The sequence below is a fragment of the Chenopodium quinoa genome, unplaced genomic scaffold (genome assembly GCF_001683475.1).
Source record: "Chenopodium quinoa cultivar QQ74 unplaced genomic scaffold, ASM168347v1, whole genome shotgun sequence".
Lineage (NCBI taxonomy): Eukaryota > Viridiplantae > Streptophyta > Magnoliopsida > Caryophyllales > Amaranthaceae > Chenopodium > Chenopodium quinoa.
The window spans coordinates 2,579,507-2,605,627 of NW_018745281.1; the positions used below are offsets into that span (position 1 = coordinate 2,579,507).

General features: G+C 35.1%; 2 protein-coding genes across 3 annotated transcripts; both read right to left on the reverse strand.

Moving 5' to 3' along the window:
* Positions 1-246: 246 nt before the first annotated feature.
* On the reverse strand, positions 247-11,308 carry LOC110711675 (salicylate carboxymethyltransferase-like). The gene is made up of 4 exons (XM_021890091.1): positions 11,071-11,308; positions 2,594-2,998; positions 1,517-1,771; positions 247-824 (listed from the first exon to the last, which is right to left on the reverse strand). Exons 1-4 carry the CDS (start codon positions 11,155-11,157, stop codon positions 468-470), a joined length of 1,104 nt encoding a protein of 367 aa, XP_021745783.1. The 5' UTR covers positions 11,158-11,308; the 3' UTR covers positions 247-467.
* A 1,368-nt stretch (positions 11,309-12,676) lies between these two features.
* On the reverse strand, positions 12,677-16,552 carry LOC110711715 (salicylate carboxymethyltransferase-like). 2 transcript variants are annotated; one of them, XM_021890134.1, is made up of 4 exons: positions 16,319-16,552; positions 14,545-14,961; positions 13,548-13,805; positions 12,677-13,295 (listed from the first exon to the last, which is right to left on the reverse strand). In XM_021890134.1, exons 1-4 carry the CDS (start codon positions 16,403-16,405, stop codon positions 12,915-12,917), a joined length of 1,143 nt encoding a protein of 380 aa, XP_021745826.1. In that variant the 5' UTR covers positions 16,406-16,552; the 3' UTR covers positions 12,677-12,914. The 2 variants fall into 2 exon arrangements, with proteins under 2 accessions (XP_021745826.1, XP_021745827.1); XM_021890135.1 differs by having other exon boundaries at positions 12,824-13,295; positions 14,545-14,958; positions 16,319-16,541.
* Between the last annotated feature and the right edge of the window lie 9,569 nt (positions 16,553-26,121).

The window sequence follows — 26,121 nt, forward strand, 5'->3', positions numbered from 1 at the left end:
CCTTGTTTAATTATATAGTCAAATTCCACTTTTCCACATGGTATCCTACATTTTAGGGATGGCAAATGTTTCATTTTATTGAAACACGAGAGCAATTATTTCTATTTAAAAAGACTTTTAAATTCCATTTAATTTATTAAGTCCTAAAAAATTAGTCCGGCCACTTATTAAGTTTTCCTTGGTAAATAGTATGGAATTCCGATGCAAAATTATTTGATTACATACATCATTACTTATATAATCAAATTAAAACACAATATTTTGCTTATTTAATTTCATACATATATATGGAGTATTTGAAAATACTAGCTAGAATGAACTCCAATAAGGCAAACACATACAAGAAGCTAATCCACAACTCTAATATCACATACATTAAGTCATTAATATCAAAGTCGAATTTATTATAAGTACATTGTGCAAAAGATAATTAAATATACTTAGATTTTCTCGATGGGAATTACTAATTATCCCTTTCTAGTAAGGGATATCGTAACGTTGATGAACACATTGTTTTCTAATGCCATTGCATTTTGAATGAGGTCCTTGTATCTCTTGAAAATCTCTTCAATGATGGTTTCGCCGAAATGACTTGTTAGTAAGGGCTCAACCACAGATCTCATGCACTTATAGAAGTCGTAATGATCGGACTCCTTTGATGATGAATACTTATAGCATTCGTTTGCTTCCCAACTAACTTCACAAACATGAACTTGATCGAAACTAAAAGATCCTTGTTTATCCACCAAATTTCTCAACTCTGCTGCTGATGGAGGGTATTGAGGGATGTTGTATGTATTTAACTTCTCTTCGTCTATTAAACCCTGCAAACATACGTACATTGCAATGATCAATTTTTTTTTTTTAATCAAATAGTTCTAATAAATTCTTTGATTCATCGTGAGGAAGATCATCCTAGCCTTTATCACATAATTTAACGTTAATTAATCGATCTATTAATAATTAGTTATATCTAAGTATATGTACATTTGAAAATGCTATTGTGTACAACACATTGCACCTTAGTCATTTTTGTAATGCTTCTAATCAATATTTATCTTTTGCTTACAATTACCTCTATTTTGATCGAGAAAATTGCTTGTAAGTACAATCTTACCGTACATTAGCATATACATACTTCGTATTACCATTGAATCTATCACGTGCCATTTACATTTTTACTTTTCATCAATATAGTTTAAAGAATTCTATCAAGTAATCAAAATACTAGCATCATATAATTTCAATCAATCTTTATCTTTTACGTGCAATAATCACTTCTATTATATATGGGAGGATTTTTTTTTTTTTTTTTTGATAATTTACTTATAATGGCTTACTAAACTTTAGCATTATTACAATTGAATCACCAATAAATTTACACTTTTATTGTAAAATCAAATTTAAATTATTCTATTTCATATACTTCGTATATCAAATACTAGCATTATATAACAACTAATACGTTTATCATGTTAGGAAAAAAGAAAAGAAAAGGTGTATCATGCATGAGTACCTCAAACACCATACTATTGAGAGCTGTAGCAAGAAGGTCATACATGTAGCATGATTCCTTGCTATATAACTCTTCAGTTTTTCTTCCCAACATTGTTAGCACCATCATCCCTCCTGCTACTACTTCTTCAGAACGACGCCTTAAAAACGTCGTAAAATCATTTTCAAATTGGTCAGAGTAAGCTTTAACCACATTGGAGGGGCTTGTCCTTGATATATAAACATTTTCCTTGTTGTTCTCTATCCCTTTTGGTATCTGTTTCAAAATCATCAAACACCAAATTAAACTTTGTCGGATCAAATTAAAATGATTAAACTCCAAACTATCAACATCATAAATGTAACTAGTATAATTGATCTTAGTTGGATTTGAACGCCGCCGTGATTTACATTGATTAAATATAGACTATACGATGAGATTGATATTATTAGACACGATTATGACTTTATGACCTACATGTTTTTGTTCTTTTTTAGTTGACCCTTCTAACTTTCGTCACTATTCATAATCTTTAGTTAGACTAGCATTTGTCATTCACAATTACGATAAAACATTTGATTATTAGCATTTGTTATTTATAATCACAATAAAAATTGTCATACATATACGTAGAATTTTGTTAGAATTATCGTTCTCTTTATATATATATATATAGAAAAATGAAAAATGTCAAGGCATGGTTGAGTCAGAACTAATGCTTACTCGACCTAAATATGCATGATTGAACATTATTTCGTATGACTTTTTTTAAATTGTAACAAGTTAACTTAATCTACACGACCTGTTTTCTTTATAATATTTTTCATTTTTAAATTTATATGTTATTCAATTCCTCTAGGAAATACAATCATATGTGTCTTGCAAAAATCCATTTTTTTTTTATCAATGTACAATTGGCTTAGTCACATATCATTATTATGTGTAAGAAAGTGATTATACAATGGAATGGACAAGGGTTGTTTACCTTTTCTTTTTTATGGACAGATTTATACAATATAATTGATGGACAGAATTAAAGTTGTTAGAGCAATAATACAAAAGAAAACAAAAAAAAAAAAAAAAAAATAGAGACATCACCTGAGACAACCAATGGATACTGTATGAGTGCACAAAATGTAGGTGGTTTGATGGGAAAAGTCTACCATAGAAAGAGCCAGGTACACCACTCACAAAACAATGTCCAAAATCATCTCCCATTTTTTTCTTAAGCTTATCTTCAAATTTTCCCAATGACCTAAAGATTGTGTTGAAATCATTCCCTGGAAGATCATTCAAGTAGACTTGATACTCTTGGGGCTCGTTCCCGTGCTCTCGATGAGCCTTTTCGATGGTGTCTAAAAGCTCAGTGATCAAACTCAAGGTATTCGACTCGGCGGAGGAACAACCCAAGTCAGCTATGCACATGGTTTTTGGGAGATTCTTGCAATATGAATCCCTTATAGCTTGTTCTTTCAATGGTTTTGTTAATGTTAATAACTGCTTCTGTCGCATCAAAATTCAAATTCATGATTAGGACTCCGTTACCACGAAAAAAAGTGATGGTTGTTGTTGTGCGACAGCGGAAGCAAAGGTCGAAAACAAACAAGAAAACAATAAAGAAATTCAATGCAAACAATAAGAACAACACCAAGAATTTACGTGGTTCACTATCGATGTGATAGCTACGTCCACGGGCACCGAGATCGAATGATTTCACTATAAACTGCAAAGATTACAAAGATGATTCTTGTATTTCTCAAGAACGGCTCTCACTCTCTCTCTCTTAACCCTTATACTAATATTAGGGAGGTTTTATATTAATCCCTAAAATAAAAGATACTTGGGCAAAAAGATAACATAAAAGATAACTTTAAATCGTAAAATCCGCGTCTCCGCATTTTTCCTTCTCCGCCCGGTCAGACCGGGCAAGGTCTGCCCGATCGGGCGCGAGAAGAAAACTCCATACGAATGCTTCAACGTATCCAACCCCCACCGCCCGGTCAGACCGGGCAATGTCCGCCCGATCGGGCGGACAAAGCTACGAAGTACGAGTCACCTAATACTTATCAACAATCTCCACCTTGACGAGAACTCGTAGTCAGCAAACGACCCCATCAAGACATAGTGGAAAAACATCTCAAGCCAAACCCGATGCAAGACTCATGCATAAGCCATACATCCCGATAAGTCTTCAACCAAGACCCATCACATACTCGTCTCCAAGTATAACAACTCATAATGCTCCACCTGCATCACAAGCCCCGGGCAAGCTCCACCTTAAGGCCAACACACCTACACCAGGAGCTCCCCAACTTCGCCCCTCAGGGCCTACTACATCACGTAGTAATCAATATTTAGCAAGTCTAAGCAATGTTTAAACTTGCTAAACGGAACAGGCTTAGTGAAGAAATCAGCCGGGTTGTCAGCAGTCCCAATCTTCTTCACCTTAATCCTCTTGTCAGTACGCAAGAAATGATACCTGACATCAATGTGCTTCGTCCGATCATGGTGTACTTGATCTTTAGCTAAGCAAATCGCACTTAGACTATCACAATACACTGTAGCAAAATCCTGTGCAATACCCAGTTCACCTACTAGGCCTTTGAGCCAAATAGACTCCTTAGCTGCAGAAGTTAAAGCCATATACTCAGCTTCAGTAGTTGACAACGTAACTGATGACTGCAATGTAGACTTCCAACTAACCACAGAACCACCCAAAGTGAACACATAACCAGTCACAGACCTCCTGGTATCCACATCAGCTGCATAATCAGAATCACTGTACCCAGTGACCAAGCATTCCCTACCATTCCCGTACACAAGACCAATATCAGTTGTCCCTCTCAGGTAGCGAAAAATCCTTTTCACCCCTTGCCAGTGTTCCCTCCCAGGTCGAGCCATAAACCTGCTTACAACACTAACAGCATGCGCAATATCCGGCCTAGTACAGACCATAGCATACATCAAACAACCAACCGCGTTTGCATATGGAACTCTAGACATATAAGACAACTCCTCCTCTGATTGAGGTGACATAGACAAAGACAACTTACAACTAACAGTAGTTGGCGTACTTATAGGCTTCGATTTTTCCATCCCAAAACGAGACAAAATCTTTTCAATGTAGCTTTTCTGAGTCAAGAAAAGCTTACCTCTAGCCCGATCCCTGTAGATCTCCATACCCAAAATCTTCCTAGCTGCACCCAAGTCTTTCATGTCAAACTCCGAGTTAAGCATCTCCTTTAATCTAGCAATATCAGATTTATTCTTTGTGGCAACCAACATGTCATCAACATATAACAAAAGATAAATCATGGAACCATTATCCAGCTTACTATGATACACACAGCAATCATATGAATTCCTGTCAAAACCTTGTGAAACCATAAAAGAATCAAACCTTTTGTACCACTGTCGGGGGGATTGCTTAAGTCCATACAATGACTTTAGCAATCTGCAGGCATAGTGTTCCTTTCCAGGAACTTCGAATCCTTCGGGCTGCTTCATCAGAATCTCCTCCTCCAAATCGCCATGAAGGAAAGCCGTTTTAACATCCAACTGCTCCAGCTCAAGATCAAAATGTGCTACAATTGACAATAACACACGGATAGAAGTATGTCGAACCACAGGTGAGAATATCTCAACAAAATCAACCCCTTCTACCTGACTGAACCCCTTAGCAACTAGCCTAGCCTTAAAACGTATTTGCTCAGTTTCCGACAACCCTTCTTTCTTCTTGTAAATCCATTTACAACCCACAAGCTTCCTCCCTTCCGGTACCTTTACCAGTTCCCACACTCTGTTCTTGTAAAGAGACTGCATCTCTTCACCCATTGCGGCAAGCCATTGCGCAGACTCACTACAACTAATTGCTTGTTTATATGTGGCAGGTTCAAATGACTCTACATCATCAGCTACACTCAATGCATAACCTGTCATCGCATCAACACAGCAATTTCTTCCCTCCATCTCTTCAATCAATCTAACAGGCTTCTTGATAACTCGTTTAGGCATCTCAAGAATGGTGTCAGGTTGACTAGATGACCCCTGATTAGATTGCTCCACCTCATCCCCAGAGTTAGAATGAGTAGGAGTAATCTCAGGTTCAGGAGTACCCGGCACTGGAACATCAGCATCATCATCAATATATTGTACCCGAGGTAAATCAGCAATGGTAGACTGATGTACCTCAAGTACCCCATCTGTCTGTAATAAATTGTCTCCTTCCCTTCTCAAATCTGAAATCTCTGCATTTTTAATTGAATACATGGTGTTTTCATCGAAAGTAACATCCCTACTAAGAATGACCCGACCTCCGAAGGTGAAAAAATTCTAAACCCCTTCACACCATCCCCGTACCCAACAAAACACCCCTTCTTGGCTCGTGGATCCAGCTTACCCTCAATAACATGATAATAAGCAACACAACCAAAAATCTTCAAATTCGAAAAATTAGGCAACTTACCACTCCAGATCTCAAACGGAATTTTGGAATCAATTCCAGAATGAGGACCCCTATTAATGACATAACAAGCTGTTAACACAGCTTCACTCCAGTACCTCCTCCCAAGCCCTGCATTAGAGAGCATGCATCGAACTCTCTCTAGCAGTGTCTGATTAACCCGTTCTGCTACACCGTTCTGCTGTGGTGTCTTCCTGACAGTATGATGCCGACCTATACCCTCATCTGCACAGAACTGATTAAACTCGTCTTTGCAAAACTCTAGCCCATTGTCCGTTCGTAGCTTCTTGATCTTCCTTCCTTGTCGATTTTCCACCAAAGCTTTCCATTGCTTGAAAACTTTGAAGGCCTCATCCTTTGACTTAAGCAACCTAAGCCATGTGTATCGGGACTTGTCATCAACAAATGACACAAAATAGTGGTAACCTCCCATACCTTCAACTCTAGATGGACCCCAGCAATCTGAATGGATGTAATCGAGCACTGCATCAGTAATGTGAGCACCCTTGCTGAACTTTGACCTGTGTTTCTTACCAAACACACAATGCTCACAAAATTCAAGGTTGGCAACCTTGACCCCGGATAGAAGACCCCTCTTGGACAATAGCTGCATCCCCTTCTCCCCCATATGACCAAGCCTCATGTGCCAAATCTTAGTCATCTCCTGGTGAGATACAGATGCGCAAACCGCAGAACTAGGCAGTGTAACACCCTCAAAAACATAGAGGGTGTTCCTTTTGATACCCTTAAGTACCAACTCAGAACCTCTGAAAATACACAACTCCCCATCTGAAAACACACCATTGTACCCCAAGTCATCCAGGGTACCCAATGAAATCAGATTCTTTCCTAAAGCAGGAACATGCCGTACATTAGTCAAAGTTAACCTCCGCCCATCAACAGTCCTCAACCTCATGGAACCAATACCTGTGACCTTACATGGAGCATTGTTACCGACTATAACCATACCCCCATTGCGAGGTTCATATGTATCAAACCAATCTCGACGTGGACACATATGGAACGAACACCCCGAATCTAGAACCCAGTTATCAGATAAATCATCAGACCTAGCAGAACTGACTAATGCTAAATCTTCCTCTGAATTATAGCTCTCATTCGGTTTCTCTTCAACTACAGCAGCCTGGGACTTGTTTTTCCTCACCGGACAATTATTCCTAAAGTGACCCGGTTCTTTACAGTAATAACATGTTTTAGTAGTAGTTTTACTAGATCCATCCTTGCCGTTTCCAGCACCCGACCCAGCATTGTTCCCCTTGTTAAACCCCTTATTCTTTTTAGACTTTCCGGACTTAACAAACAACCCACTACCATTATCCCCATTATCACTCGTAGCTTTCATTCTGAGTTCCCTAGTATGAAGTGCTGCCTTCACTTCTTCTAAGGTTATAGAATCCTTACCAACAACAAAAGACTCTACAAAATTCTCAAAGCTAGACGGTAGAGATACAAGTAAAATCAACGCAGCATCCTCATCATCAATTTTAACATCTAAATTACGTAAATCAAGCAAAATAGAGTTAAGTTTTTCTAGATGTTCCCGTAAGGAAGTACCTGACTGCATCCGGAGGCTAAACAACCGCTGTTTCAGTAATAATTTGTTGGTCAACGACTTAGTCATATACAATGACTCCAGCTTCAGCCACAATCCAGCCGCCGTTTCCTGATCAGCCACCTCCGTGATGATTTGATCATCAAGACTAAGTAATATGGTAGAGTGTGCCTTCTCTTCCATAACTTCTAACTGCGGGTCAGTCGGTCCATCTTCTGACTCCGAAGTAGTACTCTTTGGAGCCAACGGACGCCATATCTGCTGTTGTTTTAACAGAGCCTTCATCTTAATTTGCCATAGCCCGAAACTATTTTTCCCGGTAAACTTCTCAATTCTTATTGTTGAATCTCCTGCCATTGTTATCTTCAAGAAACTCTCCAAGGATTGAACCTGAGCTCTTGATACCAATTGTTGTGCGACAGCGGAAGCAAAGGTCGAAAACAAACAAGAAAACAATAAAGAAATTCAATGCAAACAATAAGAACAACACCAAGAATTTACGTGGTTCACTATCGATGTGATAGCTACGTCCACGGGCACCGAGATCGAATGATTTCACTATAAACTGCAAAGATTACAAAGATGATTCTTGTATTTCTCAAGAACAGCTCTCACTCTCTCTCTCTTAACCCTTATACTAATATTAGGGAGGTTTTATATTAATCCCTAAAATAAAAGATACTTGGGCAAAAAGATAACATAAAAGATAACTTTAAATCGTAAAATCCGCGTCTCCGCATTTTTCCTTCTCCGCCCGGTCAGACCGGGCAAGGTCTGCCCGATCGGGCGCGAGAAGAAAACTCCATACGAATGCTTCAACGTATCCAACCCCCACCGCCCGGTCAGACCGGGCAATGTCCGCCCGATCGGGCGGACAAAGCTACGAAGTACGAGTCACCTAATACTTATCAACAGTTGTCATCCCTAAAAAATACATTTTTAGTTCAAAAATTGAGTCCGGTTCAAAAACCTCAAAAGCTTATTTGGCCCGACAAGGCGACAAGTCCAACATTATATATATGTTATGGACTTGGTCATGGAATTTTATGCTTAGGCTTGGCCCGACCTTATTTTTCACCACCTCAATGACAATTCCAAGAGAATTATAACTTGCTTGGCCATTAGCACTCACTCTGTGAAATTTGTAAATCTCACGTGGTACAAAAAACATATGTAATTTTTGTACCATAATTCTCGCCCTACTCGTATAGTCGTTCTCAATCTATCCAGCCAAAATAAACAACCCGTCTTGACTCTATTTTTCAAAGAAACCAAATATAAAATTGTTGTATTAATTGTATGGTGCCATTTAAGTCATGTAGAATACTTCTCTTCTTTGTTCTTTTTTAATTGATAAGCGTTCTGAACTTTACGTGTATCAACACAAATTTTATACCATCAATATCTTTAAATATTTTAGTAAAAAAAAATATATATAAAATATTTTTTTTACGGATTTTTTTTTTTTTGAAAGTTATTTATTAAGTAAAATATTATAAAATCACACCTGGCCTAATTACTTTTTTCCCAATATACAAATTACAAAAGATAGTCAAAAGAATGTAGGTAAACAATGTAAACTTCCCAATATGTTGCAATATAAAAAATAAAAAAGGTGGAAGCATGTTGTAAGCAAAATTAAAATTAAATTACCATTGTAGAAGATTACAACTGAAAAGTAAGGTGTAGCTTGAATCTTTAATATGACACGTATTTAATTATTTGTATAATATTAATCATTTAATTAAGATACCTTAGCTCAACAGCACTCTAAGTTAGCTTGGAAAGAGGTTGGTAGATCACTAGATCTCAAGAGTTTAATGCTAAGATAATGGATAAAAAGGTTTTTATGTATCATTATGCGTGATCAAGGTCTTAATCCTTACTCTATTTTTTGTTTAATTGATGCAAACTTTAATTTTTTTATTCAAAAGCTTTGATTTACTTTTTTTTTAATATATCAATACTAAACGCCATTGCATGATATGTTGTAGGATTAATTTGTCACTGTATATTTTCATAGTACAATTTTTTAAAATTTTACTAATAGGTAATTTAAAACATGAATTTAAAGCATGGTCAAACACATGCATGTATCAGCTTGCATGAAACTATTAGTGTCACTTAAAAAATTGACGAGAGACTAGATAACAATGAATTTAGTTTTAAGTTTTGCATTGAATTGCATACATAATTGCGTCTAACCCTCTCAACTGTGATGAAGTTTAGTATTAAACCATCTATAATTTAATACTTTAATCGTAGCCTCGTAGGAGGACAACTACAAGTAAACCCCATGAATCAAAGTGGAGTGTAAAATTTACGTGTTTATGATTCAAATGATAAAATTTTTATGGTAGCATTAGAGATATGAGATAATCAATATTATCGGAAAATATAAACCTCAATATATTGTTCTCCTAATAAGATCAATACGGTAAATATATCACACATATATTTTCCGATAATATTGATTATCTCATATCTCTAACAGGTAGTCATTCGTCATCCTTAAAATGACTATCATTATCCTAATTTTTTATTGGCTAATTTTTTATTTAATTTTTATGTCAAAATTAATTATAATTTTTTTTTTCTTATGTTTTTATATTTTCATAATTAATTTATAAATTATGTTTTAATTTCATTAATTATAAAAACTGAATTTTGTAAATTAATTAGGAAAATTATAAAAAAAAAAATTAAATTAGATAAATAATTTTGACATTAAAAAATAGGAAAATTGTTTCGTGTACCCCTGAGGTTTTAAAAAATGCACCGTGTACCCTTGAAACCTTTCAAGTGTATCGTGTACCCCTAAGGTTGCAAAAAAAATACACCAAATACCCCTACACTCATAAGAAATGGTAATTTTGTAAGATTGAGACCCCCTAAGCATCAAATTCTATTAAATTATTACAGTGTTATGCTAAACCATTTAATTATCAAGTAAACTTATTTTATAAATCAAATTCTAACATCCAAAAGTTTAGGATTTAGAATGATCGATGGAGTTTAAATTTAGATGTAATTTTTGCTTTTAGACGGTTTTACTGCATAAATATAAAGTACTATAAGAGAGTCAGTGTGCGAGCATGATTTAAGTTTGATAAGTCAATAATATGTGCATTTGTTAGATGATTAAGGTATTTGGTGCATTTTTTTTTTACAAACATTAAGGGTACACGGTGCATTTGAAAGTTTTCAAGGGTACACGGTGCATTTTTTAAAATCTCAAAAATACACGGAACAATTTTTCTAAAAAAATAAATCAAAATCAACTAATAAAAATTAGTATAATGGTAGTCATTTTGAGGATGACTACCATAGAATCATTTGAAAATGAAGGATTATCTTGTAAAGTACAAGATGTAAATGTATAATTATTTCGTGACATGCAATGACGTAATCGGGGATTCCGTATGGTACTATGTAAAGATTTTAAAACGCGTTTATAATTAGACACGTGTATAGATATGATAAAAACATGCATTTGTTGTTGTTATCAACTGACATGATAAAATAAAACTAGCTAACTACCTGAATGTACGACGATTTTGCGTAACTGGTATCATCAGACCCTCCATTCATGTGAAATACATGCTTCAACTCAGTTGCCATAACCATTCTTGCTCTATTTCTCTTCTCTTTTTCTTCCTTACTCTTAACTCTTAAGTGATTATGTCGCTTTTTAACGTATTAAGAACTATCACAATATCTCTAAATGAGCTATGCAAAAAATTATGTGCTATAACTTTGTAAATTTGATCATTATTTATAGTAAACGTTCTTCATTATTTTAGCCTTGGGACATAAATATTCAGTACCACAATAAACATAAGTAAGATATGACAATAGTTATTATTTGCGTCCCCATCTACCAAATAATTTAGATCATTCTTATCATATGATAAAAGTTTTGTAGTTTTGTGCATGTTGTTAGTCACTATATAATTGAGGAGCACTGTGTCACGTTTTTTCTATTTTAGCAAATTAAGAGTTCGTTTGGCATCATTGTGATTTTCTGTTTTTTCGTTTTTCTGGTTTTTTTAAATTCATATAATATACATCATATAATGAATAAAAAAATTAGTCAAATTTATTAAACTCATGATAATTTTGAAAACTGACAACAGAAAAGTGAAAACACTTTTTTTCTTATTTCCTATTTTTGGATTTTTATTTAAAAATAAAACAAAAAATGATGCCAAACAAGCCCTTAATTTTTTGTTGTTGGAAATGTCATACTTATGTGAAAAATTAAACCAGGAGTGTTTTTATAATTTTTAACTTTTAAAACATGGCAACAGTATATATGTGTTAGTTGAAACAATCATTGTACTATATGTGATTTTTGAGGAGAGACACCAATTCAACTAAAAATAGGAAATTTAATAAATGATCAATACGTACATGAGCATACAATTGTACGCGGTTCACTAATAACATGTACTTCGTATATATTAGCAACATTTACGAGTAAAATTAATAAATCTTAAGATAAAATACTCCCTCTGTTTTTTTATACTTGTAATACATACGGTATTTAGGCACTTTTTTGGGAGTTGATTAGAATAGGTAAGCGAATGATGACTTTTTTATCAATATAATTCTAACACCAAGCTAAGAATAGAGAAGGGTTAGGTACAATATGTATAGTTATTTTGATAAATTTTTCCATTTACATTACCAAATCTCTTCCACAAAGTATATGTCATGAAGGTGTGTCGCAAATAAAAGAAAATGTAGGAAATACAAATTACATACAAACAGAAAAATGGAGTAACTCTCGAAAATAATTTCATAGTTGCCCACGAACCCCCATTGGGAACCACATTATTGTGCCCTGAACCTGCAACTAGCTTATATTAGGGTGCATCGCCCTTGAACTTCAACCCCGAGCCCATGTTGGGTCGTTTGTATGAGGCAAATAGATTCAAGAAACAATCTAATAGTAGAGTTGATCATAAGTAAGGCAAGGTTAATTAAATAGTTGGAACAAAATAGGGCCATAGAAGTTAGCGTGTCATAATGTTTTTAACTAATTTTTATTAATTGGTCCATTAAATCATTAATCTTTTCAAACTAACTTGTTAAATAACGTGTTAAAACAAGTGCATTATTTATATATATCTACTCAAAAATATAATAAAATAAATATAAAGAGGTCATATTTATGTTGTATACATAGTGTATATAAGATGAGACAAGATAAACTAAAGAAGAGGAAATTGACGTGCACAATTTATAAAAACAAACAAGTGAAAAGCTCAAGGATAACATCAAATAATACTAGTAACAACAATAACATGTTCACCACGTCCCTTTTTATTAATGCAACCAATTATTCAAAAGCTACCACAAGTAAAAGAGTTCCTTAGCCATCAACCTCGTTCCCTTCTTGTCAAGGATATAGTAACATTAGTTAAAACAGTCTTCTCTTTGGCCAATAAGGCAAGCACAATTTCTTTATATCTTCGGAATACCTCGTCGATGATTGCTTCCCCAAAATGGCTACTGATTAAGGATTCAGCCACGGCTCTCATACATGATGCTTGTAAATTCATAGTATCATCGCGATTTGTACCGTCAATTGAGCAACCAAACTTATGATCGTCATTTGAATCCCAACTACTCACTTTGAAGGTATGAACATCATTGAGAGCAAAAGATCCTTCCTTAGCCACCAGATACTCAAGTTCCGAGGGTGATGGTGTATAAATGGGGATGTTGAATGTGTTTAGCTTCTCTTCTTCTACGTAACCCTGCACAAAATGTTCATAATACACCCATCCTCGGTAATTACTAAATGTTTTCGAGCTAAGGGTAACACTGGACATTTGTACTCATATGCATGTAAATAAAAATTAATTGCATGTTACGGTGAATAATTAAACTACGTACAATGACACGGGACTAAATGTATCGATATAATAATATACTACGTACTAATATATGTTAGAATACTAAAGATATACATCATCCACAATATATTTATATCTATCAATGTGATCTACCTCAGAAACCATATCATTTAGAACCTTAGCAAGATACTCCCACATGTAAGCAGAGTCCTTGCTATAACATGGGTCGTTGTTTTGTCTTCCTGGTAAGGTTAGCACCATTTTTCCTCCAGCTACCACTTCCTTGGAACGACAACGTAGGAACATCGAAAAGTCCTTCGTAAACTGCTCATAGTAACTATTTATCACTTTTGTAGGGCTTGTTTTAGCCATGTAAATGTTCCTCTTATTCTCTTCTATCTCTTCAGGTACCTGCAAATAACATCGAAGTTTGAGGCTTTAAGTACAAGTATAGCAATCAAATCAAACAGTACACTTCTTTCTTCTCTTAGACAATGTGCATAATCTAATATGGCTTTAATTCGAAGGGGAGTACTTGCATCCTCATTTTGCAAAAGAATAATGTACTTCGTATTCTAATAGTTTTTGCTCTCCCATTTTCAAAAGTTGATTTCCTAAAAGACAAAACCAAACAATAGAAATTCTAGATAATTAGTAAGTTCTTAAGAAAATCAGACATTTTATCCATATAAAATATGAAACGGTATATTATCTTTGTTTTATAAAAATTGCAACGTTTGCACTTTAGACACTATTAACACACGTACTCTTTTGCAACCACATATTGTAATTTACATAAATAAAAATATAGTCATTTAGGGTTTTGTTAGATTCGTAATAATAATAATAATAATAATAATAATAATAATAATAATAATAAAAACAAAAACAAAATAATAATAATAATAATAATAATAATAATAATAATAATAATAATAATAAAATCCCACTTAGCATGGCATTTTTGTAAATAATTCAATATTTGTGGGACCGACAATTAATAAAAATTGTTGATTTATTTACAACAATGACACTAGATAAACTTTATTTGTTTATATAGACTTGACATACAACATAATTCAAAAGAATTTATAGTGATATGTTATTGGTAATAATTAATAAGTTGTTAAAAAAGACAAATAATCATGACCTGAGATAGCCAGTGAAGGCTAGCGGAGGAGTGCACAAAATGCAAACTATTGGTAGGAAAAAGTCTACCATAGAAAGAGCCAGGAACACCATTAACAAAGCAATGTCCATAATCATCTCCCATTTCTTGCTTAAGCTTTTCCTTAAAACTTGTTACCGACCTAAACACAGTGTTGAAGTCATTCCCTGGAAGATCATTCAAGCAAATATGGTACTCTTGAGGGCCGCCATGGCCGAACTCTCGACGAGCCTTATCAATGGTTTCTATGAGCCCATAGAGTACGCCGCTCAAGCAGTTTTGATCGGAAGAAGAACATCCCAAGTCTGCTATGCATAAGGTTGTTGGATGTTCCATGCGATAGAATTCCCTTATGACATTTTCTCTTAAGGATTTTGACATTGATAGTATCTGCCTCTGCTTCATTAAAAAAATTACAATCATTGAGTAGAGATACTTGGCTAAGTAACATTTTGTGCTACATAAATCATATATTCATATTTATGCAGTAATGCTCGTTGAAATTTGTTAGGAAAATTTGCCAAAAAAGTCTTTAAATTTAACATATATTATCAAAATAAACTTTTGTATTTTATTAATCGCGCTTTTTTTTTAATAATCCCCAACCTTTGCCCCCCTTGCCAGCCACTACCTTCTGGACGTCGGACAAAATCCTTCTCCTCACCCTGACCCCGACTATGAGGTATTTGTGGAAAGGTGAGGGGTATTTTGGTGAGTTTTGAAAACAACAAGGGCATTTGGTGAATTTTTACGGAACTCAAGAAGTATTTGTTAAAAATTTTGATATTCTATATAGAGGAAATAGAAAAGGTAAAAGAAAAAAAGAAGGGGGTCGAGTGGGGTGGGGTAGTGTTGGTATTCGGTTCTGAGGTTGAGAGATTATCAAAGTTCATTAGATTTACTCCATATGTTTATGAATTATTGATATAGTCAAACTTTGCACATATGTATATATATAATTAAATATTGGTAAATAAAAATATAAAAAAAGTTGATATTATGAAACTTTAAATTAATTAATATCCGACTATTTAATAAATTTATTTTATGGTAAAAATTTGTTTTTAAACTTTACTAAAAAACGATGGTCAAAGTTAGCACATGAACAGTGAAAAGAAAAAAAAAAAGTAAAACGTGTCAATTATTTAAGAACGGAGGAATTATTAAAAGGGTGTTGTCTAGCTTAAATTCATATTTATTTTGTAATGTCTTGTTGTTAGATTGTTGATATTATAAGTAGTCTTTTTTAAAATAAATTAAAAGTCGAAAGTCAGTTAAATTAACATGTCTAAAATTAGATCAAATTAAACCGGAAAAATAAGGTCAGAATCAGATTATACCGGAATTTTTCAGATCAGTCCACAAAGATTTGGGATTCTGGTCCAAGTCCATTCAGTTTTGGTCTAATTATAGACTAGTGCACAGCCAACAATATAATTCAATTTCATAGTATAGTTTATTCTCTAAATGATTGATATAATTTAATAATCATAGTAAATCATAAAATTCAATGATAGTAGGAAAAAATAAATTTTAAATCTTTTTTTAAAAAAACTAAAAACTATTCATTGATGGAAAAAAAAAAAAAAAAAAAAAAACTTTGTAATGCCCAATTTAACTCAAAAAAATTCTACTCCGTAACATAAAATAATCACTAATACAAGTAAAATGAGAATGAGGGAGTAAAGTACGTAATAATAAAAAGACGAAGGACAGAGGGAATAGTAATTAAGTAAAATAATGTCAAAGAAATTACCTGCGTGTATGCGGTTTTTGAATAACTGTTTTCAGCAGTCCCTTCCTTCATGCAAAGCACTTGCGCTATCTCAGTTTCTCTCACCATCCTCTCTGCCTCGATCTTTTTAATGTATATGGTTAAACACGTATGTACCTTTACAAATGCAATGAACTAGCCTTGGAAATGAAGTCTATTTATAGTTGCCTTGACTTCAGGATGGTTTCGCTTTTAATCATTTGTTGTTCGAGCAATATTAATGCATCAAGTTGTTACTTTAAATATGTTGAATTTATTTAATTAGATAAGTGTGTTTGAATTTTCTTTTTCTTCTTACTTACAAAGTATTCTTTTTTTTTTTAAAACAAATCAACTCATTAATCAAAAGCTATATGGCATCCACAAATGAAATCTAATCAACAAATACATAAAATTCAATTAAATAAGAGTTTCCTTCATCAAAGCTACGATCGTTGAATAGATCTTGCACTGTGGTGCATCTCCCGCACACATCGCTGGAATATAAAGCCTTTTCGGAGAGACGATATAACGATTTGTGGTAGCCGTAAGGATGATTTTCATCTGATTCACTTGAACGCCTTTGAAGATTTGACAACCGTTGCGATCTCGGACAACTCTCTACCAACGAACTGATAATAGGGGAAAAAACCTTTTTAATAAATCCTAGCACACACAAAAAAACCTAAACAAAAACAAACAACTAAACTAACGACTCTACCATGGGGAGACGAACGAATATCTACACTACTTGTGTAGATTTATTGAAAACTAAATTGCAAAACTAAAGAAAATTAAGAGAAAAGGATCGGAAATAGTCTAATTTCCTAACCTAAAGGGCCAAGAATTTGAAGAAACCCTAGAAGAAAGGAGGAGAGAAGAGGAGAGGAAAGGCGAAAGTTTCAAAAATTAATCGTGAGATAAATCTTTAAGTACTCCTTATTTATCTTGAAAGTGTCGATTGTTGAAAAAAGAATTTTAAAGATGACTTTATCTTTTCCAGTAATGTGTAATTCTCAAAACCTCGAAGTTAAAGTTGCTAAGTTATTTTGTATCAATATATAAATTGTCTTAAAATCGGTACAATTGGGGAAAAAAAAAATGTACAATTAAACAGTCATTTTATATAACTTAACTACACTTTTGTTGAGAAAGTACATTAAAATGATACAAAGTAGGTAAGATGGTACAGCTTATATAAATGTATAATAATACATGTTGGTCCCAACTTCTAAGTTCAAGCCTTTGTATTTAAGGATTTTACGGTTGTCAAACCAACTTGAAAGATTACTCAATCAAAGGCCTCCCAATTCCCAAATGATCCTATTAAATAATGAATGGCTGCCATTTTTGTTGTACATAATAAATTATAATTAAATGACATGTACATTATATGGTTTATCGATCATATCATTATTAAGCTTAGTAGGTCACTAAAAACATGAGGAAGTACTAAAGCATAACGGTTATGTATGAAAAAATACATAACGAAGGGGTAGTTCAGCAGTTTCACAAACCATAAATATCTAAAGTACTTTTGTAAATCGAATTAGTACCATTGTAGTCTACAGTAGTAGTATTTTAATCCCTAGTCGTACAAATTTGTTATCCAATAATACTAAGCTATTTCTCAGTAGTAGGAAGCAGATTTCATCTTAAGTGTTATTGAAAAATTTCAAGTAAGTTGTTAAGTTCGTTAATCTTCAATAGTATTATTAATAGTCTCAGTGGTAGGAAAATACTATCCAGCAGTATAAAAGTAGTATCCAATGAAAGATCTTAAATAAACCGATTTTTCTTAAGCGAATTTACTAGTTGTTTTATTATTTGCTATAATTTAATTAGTTAGTCTTAATTTTTAATTAGCAGCTGCGACGATTTGGTACCAGGGCCATACGGTTAAATTTAAGCTAAGTTGTTAATCAAATTAATTAGTAAGTAAAACGGGAGAGCACTAGGCCGTCAACTAAGTGTAAGAAACCTGATTTTAAGCATTACTATCACATTCCGGAAAATACTAGTAATTTTGGTCCAGTCCTTAATTATATAGTAGATCAAATTGTTGAATTAAAATCAGAAGTTGATAATATATACGCTCGTTGTATTAATATTGAAAATAAGATATCAATAACCACAACCGACATTAATGAAAAATTAAGTGATCTAAAAGAACAAGTTAAACAAGTACAACTTGCTTTAACAAACGAAGTTAGACATTAATTTAATAAAGAAGTATCACCTAATAAGGAAAAGATCGCCCCTTATATATATAAATATCCTTTTCAAAATTTAGATAAAAATAAGAAGTTTATTGTTTTACTTCCTAAAAGACCCACTAGTGAAAAAGAAAAGAATCAAGAGACTAAAGATGAACCATCATCTTCACGTGAAAACGTTTGAAGAATTAAAAATCTTATTTGATAAGGAAGAAGACCCTGATAAACTCAATGAGATCATGAACATAATTTCTGAAAAAGGGATTGATTCTGATAATGAAATAAAGGAAAATAATTATGTTTCTTTAGAAGAAGATTTATATCAACAAATGGGATTAATGAAGTTAGATGATCTAGACTTTCTACCTGTCGAAGTTGTTCAACAAAAAAATGATAATAAACTAGGTAAAAGAGTAATGGATAATAATGACGTTGGAGAAGAAATCATTAATGAAAATAATGTTAATTAACAATGTTATCCAAAGACCTAGGTATCAATGAGAAGGAAGTTGTACACGACCAAGATACATACCAGGGAAGACTACCTGGTTTAGTGTCAAAGTTATGCCTAATCAAATACCTAAACAAGAAGAAGTAACTCTTGAACCCATAAGCTAAACTGGTTATAAGCTTAAATTAGATGGTGTAAGAGATAGAAAAGATGTTTTAGATCAGTGGAAAAAGAGCATGAGTAGTGTATTTAATCTAAAAACTAAATCGACTTCTGCAAATTTCTTAAACTATATCGAACATAGTTTTTAAGGTTGTGTAGAAGACTGGTATGATGGTATAGATGAAGAAGAAATATTAGCTTTAATAAAGAAGCTAAATGAAAAATATGAAACTAAGAAAGCCTTAAAACAACCAACAAGACATAGTATTGATATTGGTTCATATTCTAATTTAGAGATAAATGAAGATCCAAATAATCCTATTACTGACAAAAGAAAGGTAATTGGATATAAGACCAAAACTGTGAGTGAACCAGTATATGAAGATGCACTAGTAGAAAAAACCGGTTCTAACCAAAACCGGTGCCAAGCATTTAATTAGCACCAGTTCAAACCGGTGCCAACTTATGAAAAAAAAAGTATGGGAAGGAGTTGGCACCGGTTCTCCTTAAACCGGTGCCAACTAAGGTAATTAGCACCGGTTTAAACCGGTGCCATTTTTGAAAAAAAAAATGTGGGTTTGCTATAGCTAGGTTCAACAACGTCTTTCTTCTTCATTCCTTCGTTTTGTCTTCAATTCCCACGCAATTTTCCCTCTTCTCTTCTCCCTCCATCTCCTAGCTAGCTTTCTCACTTCCATTGAAGGGTTGTGCGAGCTTCACCTCCATTGAAGCAGTTACCGGACATTCGTACTCCATACCCATCTCTCCTCCATTGAAGCAGCTTCAAGGTAAGTAGCTAGCTTAGGTTTTACTTACTGCATTGATGAATTCCTTCATACTCTTGACTTTTTTGAGGATTTGCTTTTCAATTTAGTAATCTAGGGTTTGTCAATAGACGCGCATTGCTCCCCCTCCACAACGACCTTCTTGTCACGGTTGTCTAAGGCGCCAGTTTCAGGTACATTTCAACCCTTCTGTTTTTAGAAGACAGTACCTATAAGAACTTAGGAAGTGTTGCTTACCAAACTCTGCTTGCACGGCAGTGAACCTAAAGGTGGTTGTTTGTGCAATTGATTATCATGGTCTCAACTTTCCAATTTGTAATTTTGCTTTTTGGTTTGGTACTCTGCCTAATGTCTTGGGCTCTCCTTAAGTTTCTACGAATTGTTCTCTGCCTTACTTCAAAGTTTAGGAGTTGTGTATGCTATTGATTATTGATGAGATAGGTTTGATAGGAGCTGTAACCCCTTTTTGTTTCAAATATTTTTTTAACCTTAGTTTTTAACTTTAAAATTTTTAAAGTATTGTGTCTGATTATTGGTACTCTTAAATCTCTTTGTTTAACGTGCCATGCCAAAAGTCAAAGGAAGGGGTGGAGGTGGGAGGGTCTAGCAACAGAGTTTGTCTCGGTCAAACTTTGGTATGTTACTTTGTTTGTTGTGTAATAATTATCATAAAAATTAACAATGAAGTTCAAGGCTTATAGTTTCGCAGTTTGGATGAATTGTATAAGTAAACTTGAGACAATTGGGTGTAAATGGTAGGATTAAGAGTTGGGTTATTGGTGTAATCAATGATGCTTGTACAGCAAGCCACATTTAGAAGACAAGGAAAGTAATTAGAAAGGTATAAATGCTAATAAGCGGAATAATTTAGGCATAGTTTCACATGTGCTTGCTAACTTTAGAGTATCTCTATTTTCTCTCTCATTCCTTAATCATATGCCCCTATTTGTATTTATTATCCATTTCTCATACATACTTATTAACCTTTGTTTTTTGTTTTGTTTTTTCTTTTTGCGTTTTTATAGATTCATATGTGAATTGAAGTTCAAGTTTAGCTTGATGACTACATATTTAGCTCAAGTGGGAAGTTAGAAAGAATACATCCATTGTATTGGTATGAATTATAAACTTCTCTAAGCTATATATATTTCTTTCTCTTTATTGTTTTAATAAAAGTTTTTTCATGCTATTACAACTTGTGTATTATATAATGACAAATAAATACAACAATAAATATATGAAATGGTTGCATCATCATATGCCTAGATACCCGTTCAAGGCTTTCTCATTAGGAGAAAGTCTTGAATAGTCCCCGGTTGGGACTGTTCTTGAACGTGTACTCTCACTTAGGTGGTGAATGTATGTCTTTTTTTTATTTTAAGGAACATCTTGGCTTACCATTTCCTCGATCACCATGTTCTCTGGGTACATATGTGGGTAAGTAATTACCTACGTCGTGTACTTGGAGAACTGGGGGGAAATGCTGCCGGATTTTCCTTAAAATTGGAAAGTCCACATACATTCACTAGTGAGAGTAAACGTTCAAGGATGGGTTAGGTTGGAGTGATAAGGACCCTTTGGAAGCATATATGCATTTTTGTATCTATATGAAGGTTATATACATGGTGTGTGTTTGAATTTGATTTACATATATAAAAGATGTAGCAATTATACATTATTTGTAATATGTTGCCATGTTTAGAGACAATTTACTTAATGGAGAAGGATCGTGGCTAAATGTATGGTAGACGTGATATATTGGAATTCTTTGATGGGGTTCAAGAGTTTTGCGAGAGGGAGTCATCTTATCAGCGCAGAATGGGTGTCGATTGCCTCTATTGTCCTTGTGTTGACTGTAATAATGCGAAGGTGGTCAATAGTGTTGATATCATTAGAGATCATGTAGTTTGTTGTGGGTTTAGGCTTAAATACCATGTGTGGATTTGGCACGGTGAAGAAGGAGAGTACAGTGGGGATGTTGATGGGAATGATGTGCATGATGATAGAAGCAATGATATTCGTGTGGACGAGGAATACAGGAATGATGTACATATCATTGATAATGGTGATGAGGATGGATTTGAGAATGATCATGTGGATGAGGTCGAGGATGAAGGGGTGGATGAGATGATGCGTGGTTTTCAAGGTGATGTGTTTGAGTCATTATCGGAGTCATTATCCTGGGTGCAAAAAATACTCCAAACTATCATCTGTGCTAACACTTTTAACATTAAGTCGAAGCATGGGTGGACGGACAGTAGTTTTACTTCTTTGTTGACCGCGTTAAGTGAGATGTTGCCCGACGGGAATGAAATTCCTAAGTCTTACTATTACGCAAAGAAGCTCATGTGTCCATTTGGTTTGGAGTATAAGAAGATACATGCATGTCCTAATGATTGTATTCTTTATCGAAATAAATATGAACAATTGGAGGAGTGTCCACGATGCAAGAAGTCGCGCTACAAGCGCAAGAGTTGCAATGCTGGTACGAAAGGGACCTCCTGCTAAGGTGTTATGGTATCTTCCCATTATTCCAAGGTTTAAGCGTCTATTCTCAACACAAAAGACACTAAAAATATGAGGTGGCATGCAGAGGGAAGAAAGAAAAACAGAATGCTGAAGCATCCAGCCGACTCCCCGCAATGGAAGAACATTGATATGAAGTTTGGGGAATTTGGTGATGAAGTCAGAAATTTAAGGCTTGGTTTGTGCACGGACGGGATGAATCCATTTGGCACTCTTAGTACCCAACACAACACATGGCCGGTACTTTTAGTGATCTACAATTTGCCTCCTTGGTTGTGCATGAAACGGAAATACGTAATGCTTTCACTTTTGATATCGGGGCCAAGGCAACCTGGAAACGACATAGATGTTTATCTTGCGCCACTTGTTGATGATTTGAGAAAGATGTGGGACGAAGGGGTTTCCGTTTTTTATGCTCATAAGAATGAGATGTTCACATTGCGTGCAGCTCTTATGTGGACCGTTAATGATTTTTCTGCATATGGCAACTTGTCTGGTTACAAGAACAAAGGAAAAAAAGCATGCCCCATTTGTATTGATGACACCCCAAGCATACACCATGATAATTGTCACAAGAGGTGTACGTGCGTACTAGAAGGTTGCTCAGGCGCGATCACCGATACCGTAGGCAGAAAAAGGCTTTCAATGGGAAAGCGGAAGAGGGGACTGCGCCTAGGTCATTGACTGGTGAGGAGGTTTATGCTCGAGTTAAGGGTATACGAACAGTATTTGGGAAAACAGAAAAAGCTGCGGACTCAACTGCTCTCTTCAAAAAAGATTTAATCTTTTGGAAGCATCCGTACTAGAAAGAACATGACGTTAGTCACCGTCTTGATGTAATGCATATAGAGAAGAATGTGTGTGATGCTCTCGTGGGAACACTGATGAATATACAAGGCAAAACAAAGGACGGAAAGGGTGCACGGTTAGAATTGGAAAAGATGGGGGTTCGTCCAGAATTGTGGGCTCAGAAAAAGGTTACAAAGGGAAAGGAACAGGAAACGGAAACTGAAATGAGTTCGAAAAAAGGAAAGGGGAAGAGCAAGGGAAAGGCCACAGATGCGTCGAAGAAGAAATATGGCAAGGATGACAAGGCTTATTTACCTCCGGCTTGCTACACATTGTCAAGGGCAGAAAAACGGATGTTTTGTGCATGTCTATACGGCATTAAGGTTCCATTAGGGTACGCATCTAACATGAAAAGATTTGTATCCTTGAATGGAGAATTGAAGCTGACAAGTATGAAATCCCACGATTGTCATGTTCAGATGCAAGTAATCCTACCAATTGCAATACGTGGTATTTTACCAAAGCACGTGAGGGAAGCTATTACAAGCCTTTGTTCCTTTTTCAATACAATATGCAGCAAAGTGCTTGATCCTTGTAGGCTTGATGCTTTACAGGCGGATGTGGTTGTGACTTTATGCAAATTTGAGATGTACTTCCCGTCCTCGTTTTTTGACTTGATGGTGCATTTGATTCTTCATTTGGTGCGTGAGATTAAGTTGTGCGGTCCAATGTTCATGAGGTGGTGCTATCCTTTTGAAAGACACATGGGTACATTGCTAGATAAAGTCAGGAATCAGGCTCACCCGGAAGGAAGTATGATTCAAGGGACCGTGGCTGAGGAGATTGGTAATTTTGTGGCCGACTATATAGACGTTGCTAAACCTATTGGTATTCCTACTTCTCGACATGAAGGGAGACTTGATGGACATGGAACAATCGGGTTGAAACAAATGTCACCTGATCGAGATAAGTTCTTACAAGCACACCTATATGTGTTGCACCATGTTGCAGATGTTCACCCATATTTAGACGAGCACATGGCTAGTTTGCGTGATGAATTTCCATCGAAAGGTGAAAGAGCACTGATGCAGTTGCATAATAAGAAGTTTGAGAGTTGGTTTCGTGATCGAGTGATAGGTGGAATGGATTAGAGTGTCACAGATACAGTAAGGTGGCTTGCTTATGGTCCTAGGGATGATGTTCGCTCATTTGAGGGATATGACATAAACGGGTACACATTTTGGACTGAGCGTCATGATTTGAAATCATCCTCGACCCAAAACAATGGTGTAATGCTTGTGGCATCGTCAAGGGAGTTTGCAAGTGCTAAGGATAAATCACCCGTTGATGCAGAGTTGTCATACTACGGTCGAATTCAAGAATTATGGGAGCTTGATTATTGTGACTTCACGATTGCTCTTTTCCGGTGTAAGTGGGTTGATAATATCAGGCGTAACGTCAAATATGATGACTTTACTCTTGTAGATCTTGGCAACGAACCTGAATGATAGTGCGGAACCATTCATCCTTGCATCTCAAGCTAAGCAAGTGTTTTATGTAATTGACCTAGCCGACTCAAAATGGTCTATTGTGCTAGCCGGCAAAAGAAGAATCCTTGGCGTTGGAGATGTCGAGGATTAGGAAGAATATGATGCGTTTGATAACTCAGCACCTTTCACTGTTCCTAGACCTGCTGTACCAAATGAGATAGACGACCAAGCCAATAACATGCGATCAGACCACGACGAAGGAATATTAGATTGAGGTACTATTTTTTTGTTAGTTTGAAATTGTAGGCGTAAAAAGTATTATTAAATCACATTATAGGTGAAAATGAATGAAAATGTTAACTTACTTGCCCTTTTTTCTTATTTTCTTTTAAATGAATGAAGTAACTTACTTCCCCATTTTCTATGTTAATTTGTATTATAATTCAGCAATTTATATTTGATTATAAGTTTACCTTACAAATTTATTTATATTACAACTAATAACGTGTTATGTTTGTAATGACAGGTTTTTACATCTCATGGCGGACGATCAGTACCGTATTGGAGTCGAGGATGTACAGGATGATGGTGATGATTCATCTGAGGATAGGGACAAGCTGTATGATGTGAACAAGGATCCTGATTTGGGTAAGGCAGAAGATCAGGCTCAAGATGTTTTGGAGCGTATGCTTGATGAGTTTGAAATTGCAGCTGAACAAGCGCCTCCTATCGAAAATGCAATGTCTGAGACGTTTGATGAGAATCATAGTAGAGGGGGGGTAAAGGCACCAACGAAGAAAAAGCTGAGGGGTCCGACGACAAGTTTCAAGAAACCCGTCGGTCCAATGGTCCTGGAGTATGACAGGGTAGGCCAACCTACAGGCAAATCGCGTCGTCAGTATGCTGTTCAAGTTGGTGTGCGCGCAAAATCCCCATTACTCTTCGTTTGAGCACCGTACCTACAGGCTTGATTGACACGTTTTGGAATGATACTAGGGCAAGTGTTTTGCTTGCACATTTATAAATTCCTTCAATTTATTGTTATTTAATGGGCAAACTAATAATGACTGTTATTTGTGCTTGCAGAGTCTATTTAACATTCCAAATGAGTATGCCAAGCGAAGGGTGTTTGAATCCTTACTTGCGGCAAGATTCAGAGGCTTCAAGACTACCTTAGTTCGTCGGTTTATCACAAAGAAACTTGTGAGAAAACCAAAGAACAAGAAAGGAGGTGGCAATGATGATGAAGTCATCGATGAAGAGAAACTCCCATGGCAAATATGGCCTAGCGTATCGAAGGATGATTGGGAAGCTTTCGTTCTTCAAAAAAGCCAAAAAGAAGCAATTGTAAGTTTAAGTAACTCTGATGACAATTGTAGAAAATATT

Excerpts from the sequence above, each read along its gene's own strand:
- LOC110711715 (XM_021890134.1), bottom strand. The coding sequence starts at position 16,405 with ATGGTGAGAGAAACTGAGATAGCGCAAGTGCTTTGCATGAAGGAAGGG. Across the intron at positions 14,962-16,318 it reads CAAAAACCGCATACACGCAG|CAGAGGCAGATACTATCAAT; the intron begins GTAATTTCTTTG and ends TTTTTAATGAAG. Across the intron at positions 13,296-13,547 it reads TAAATGATATGGTTTCTGAG|GGTTACGTAGAAGAAGAGAA; the intron begins GTAGATCACATT and ends CATTTTGTGCAG.
- LOC110711675 (XM_021890091.1), bottom strand. The coding sequence starts at position 11,157 with ATGGTTATGGCAACTGAGTTGAAGCATGTATTTCACATGAATGGAGGG. Across the intron at positions 1,772-2,593 it reads GTATCCATTGGTTGTCTCAG|ATACCAAAAGGGATAGAGAA; the intron begins GTGATGTCTCTA and ends ATTTTGAAACAG. Across the intron at positions 825-1,516 it reads TCAATAGTATGGTGTTTGAG|GGTTTAATAGACGAAGAGAA; the intron begins GTACTCATGCAT and ends GTATGTTTGCAG.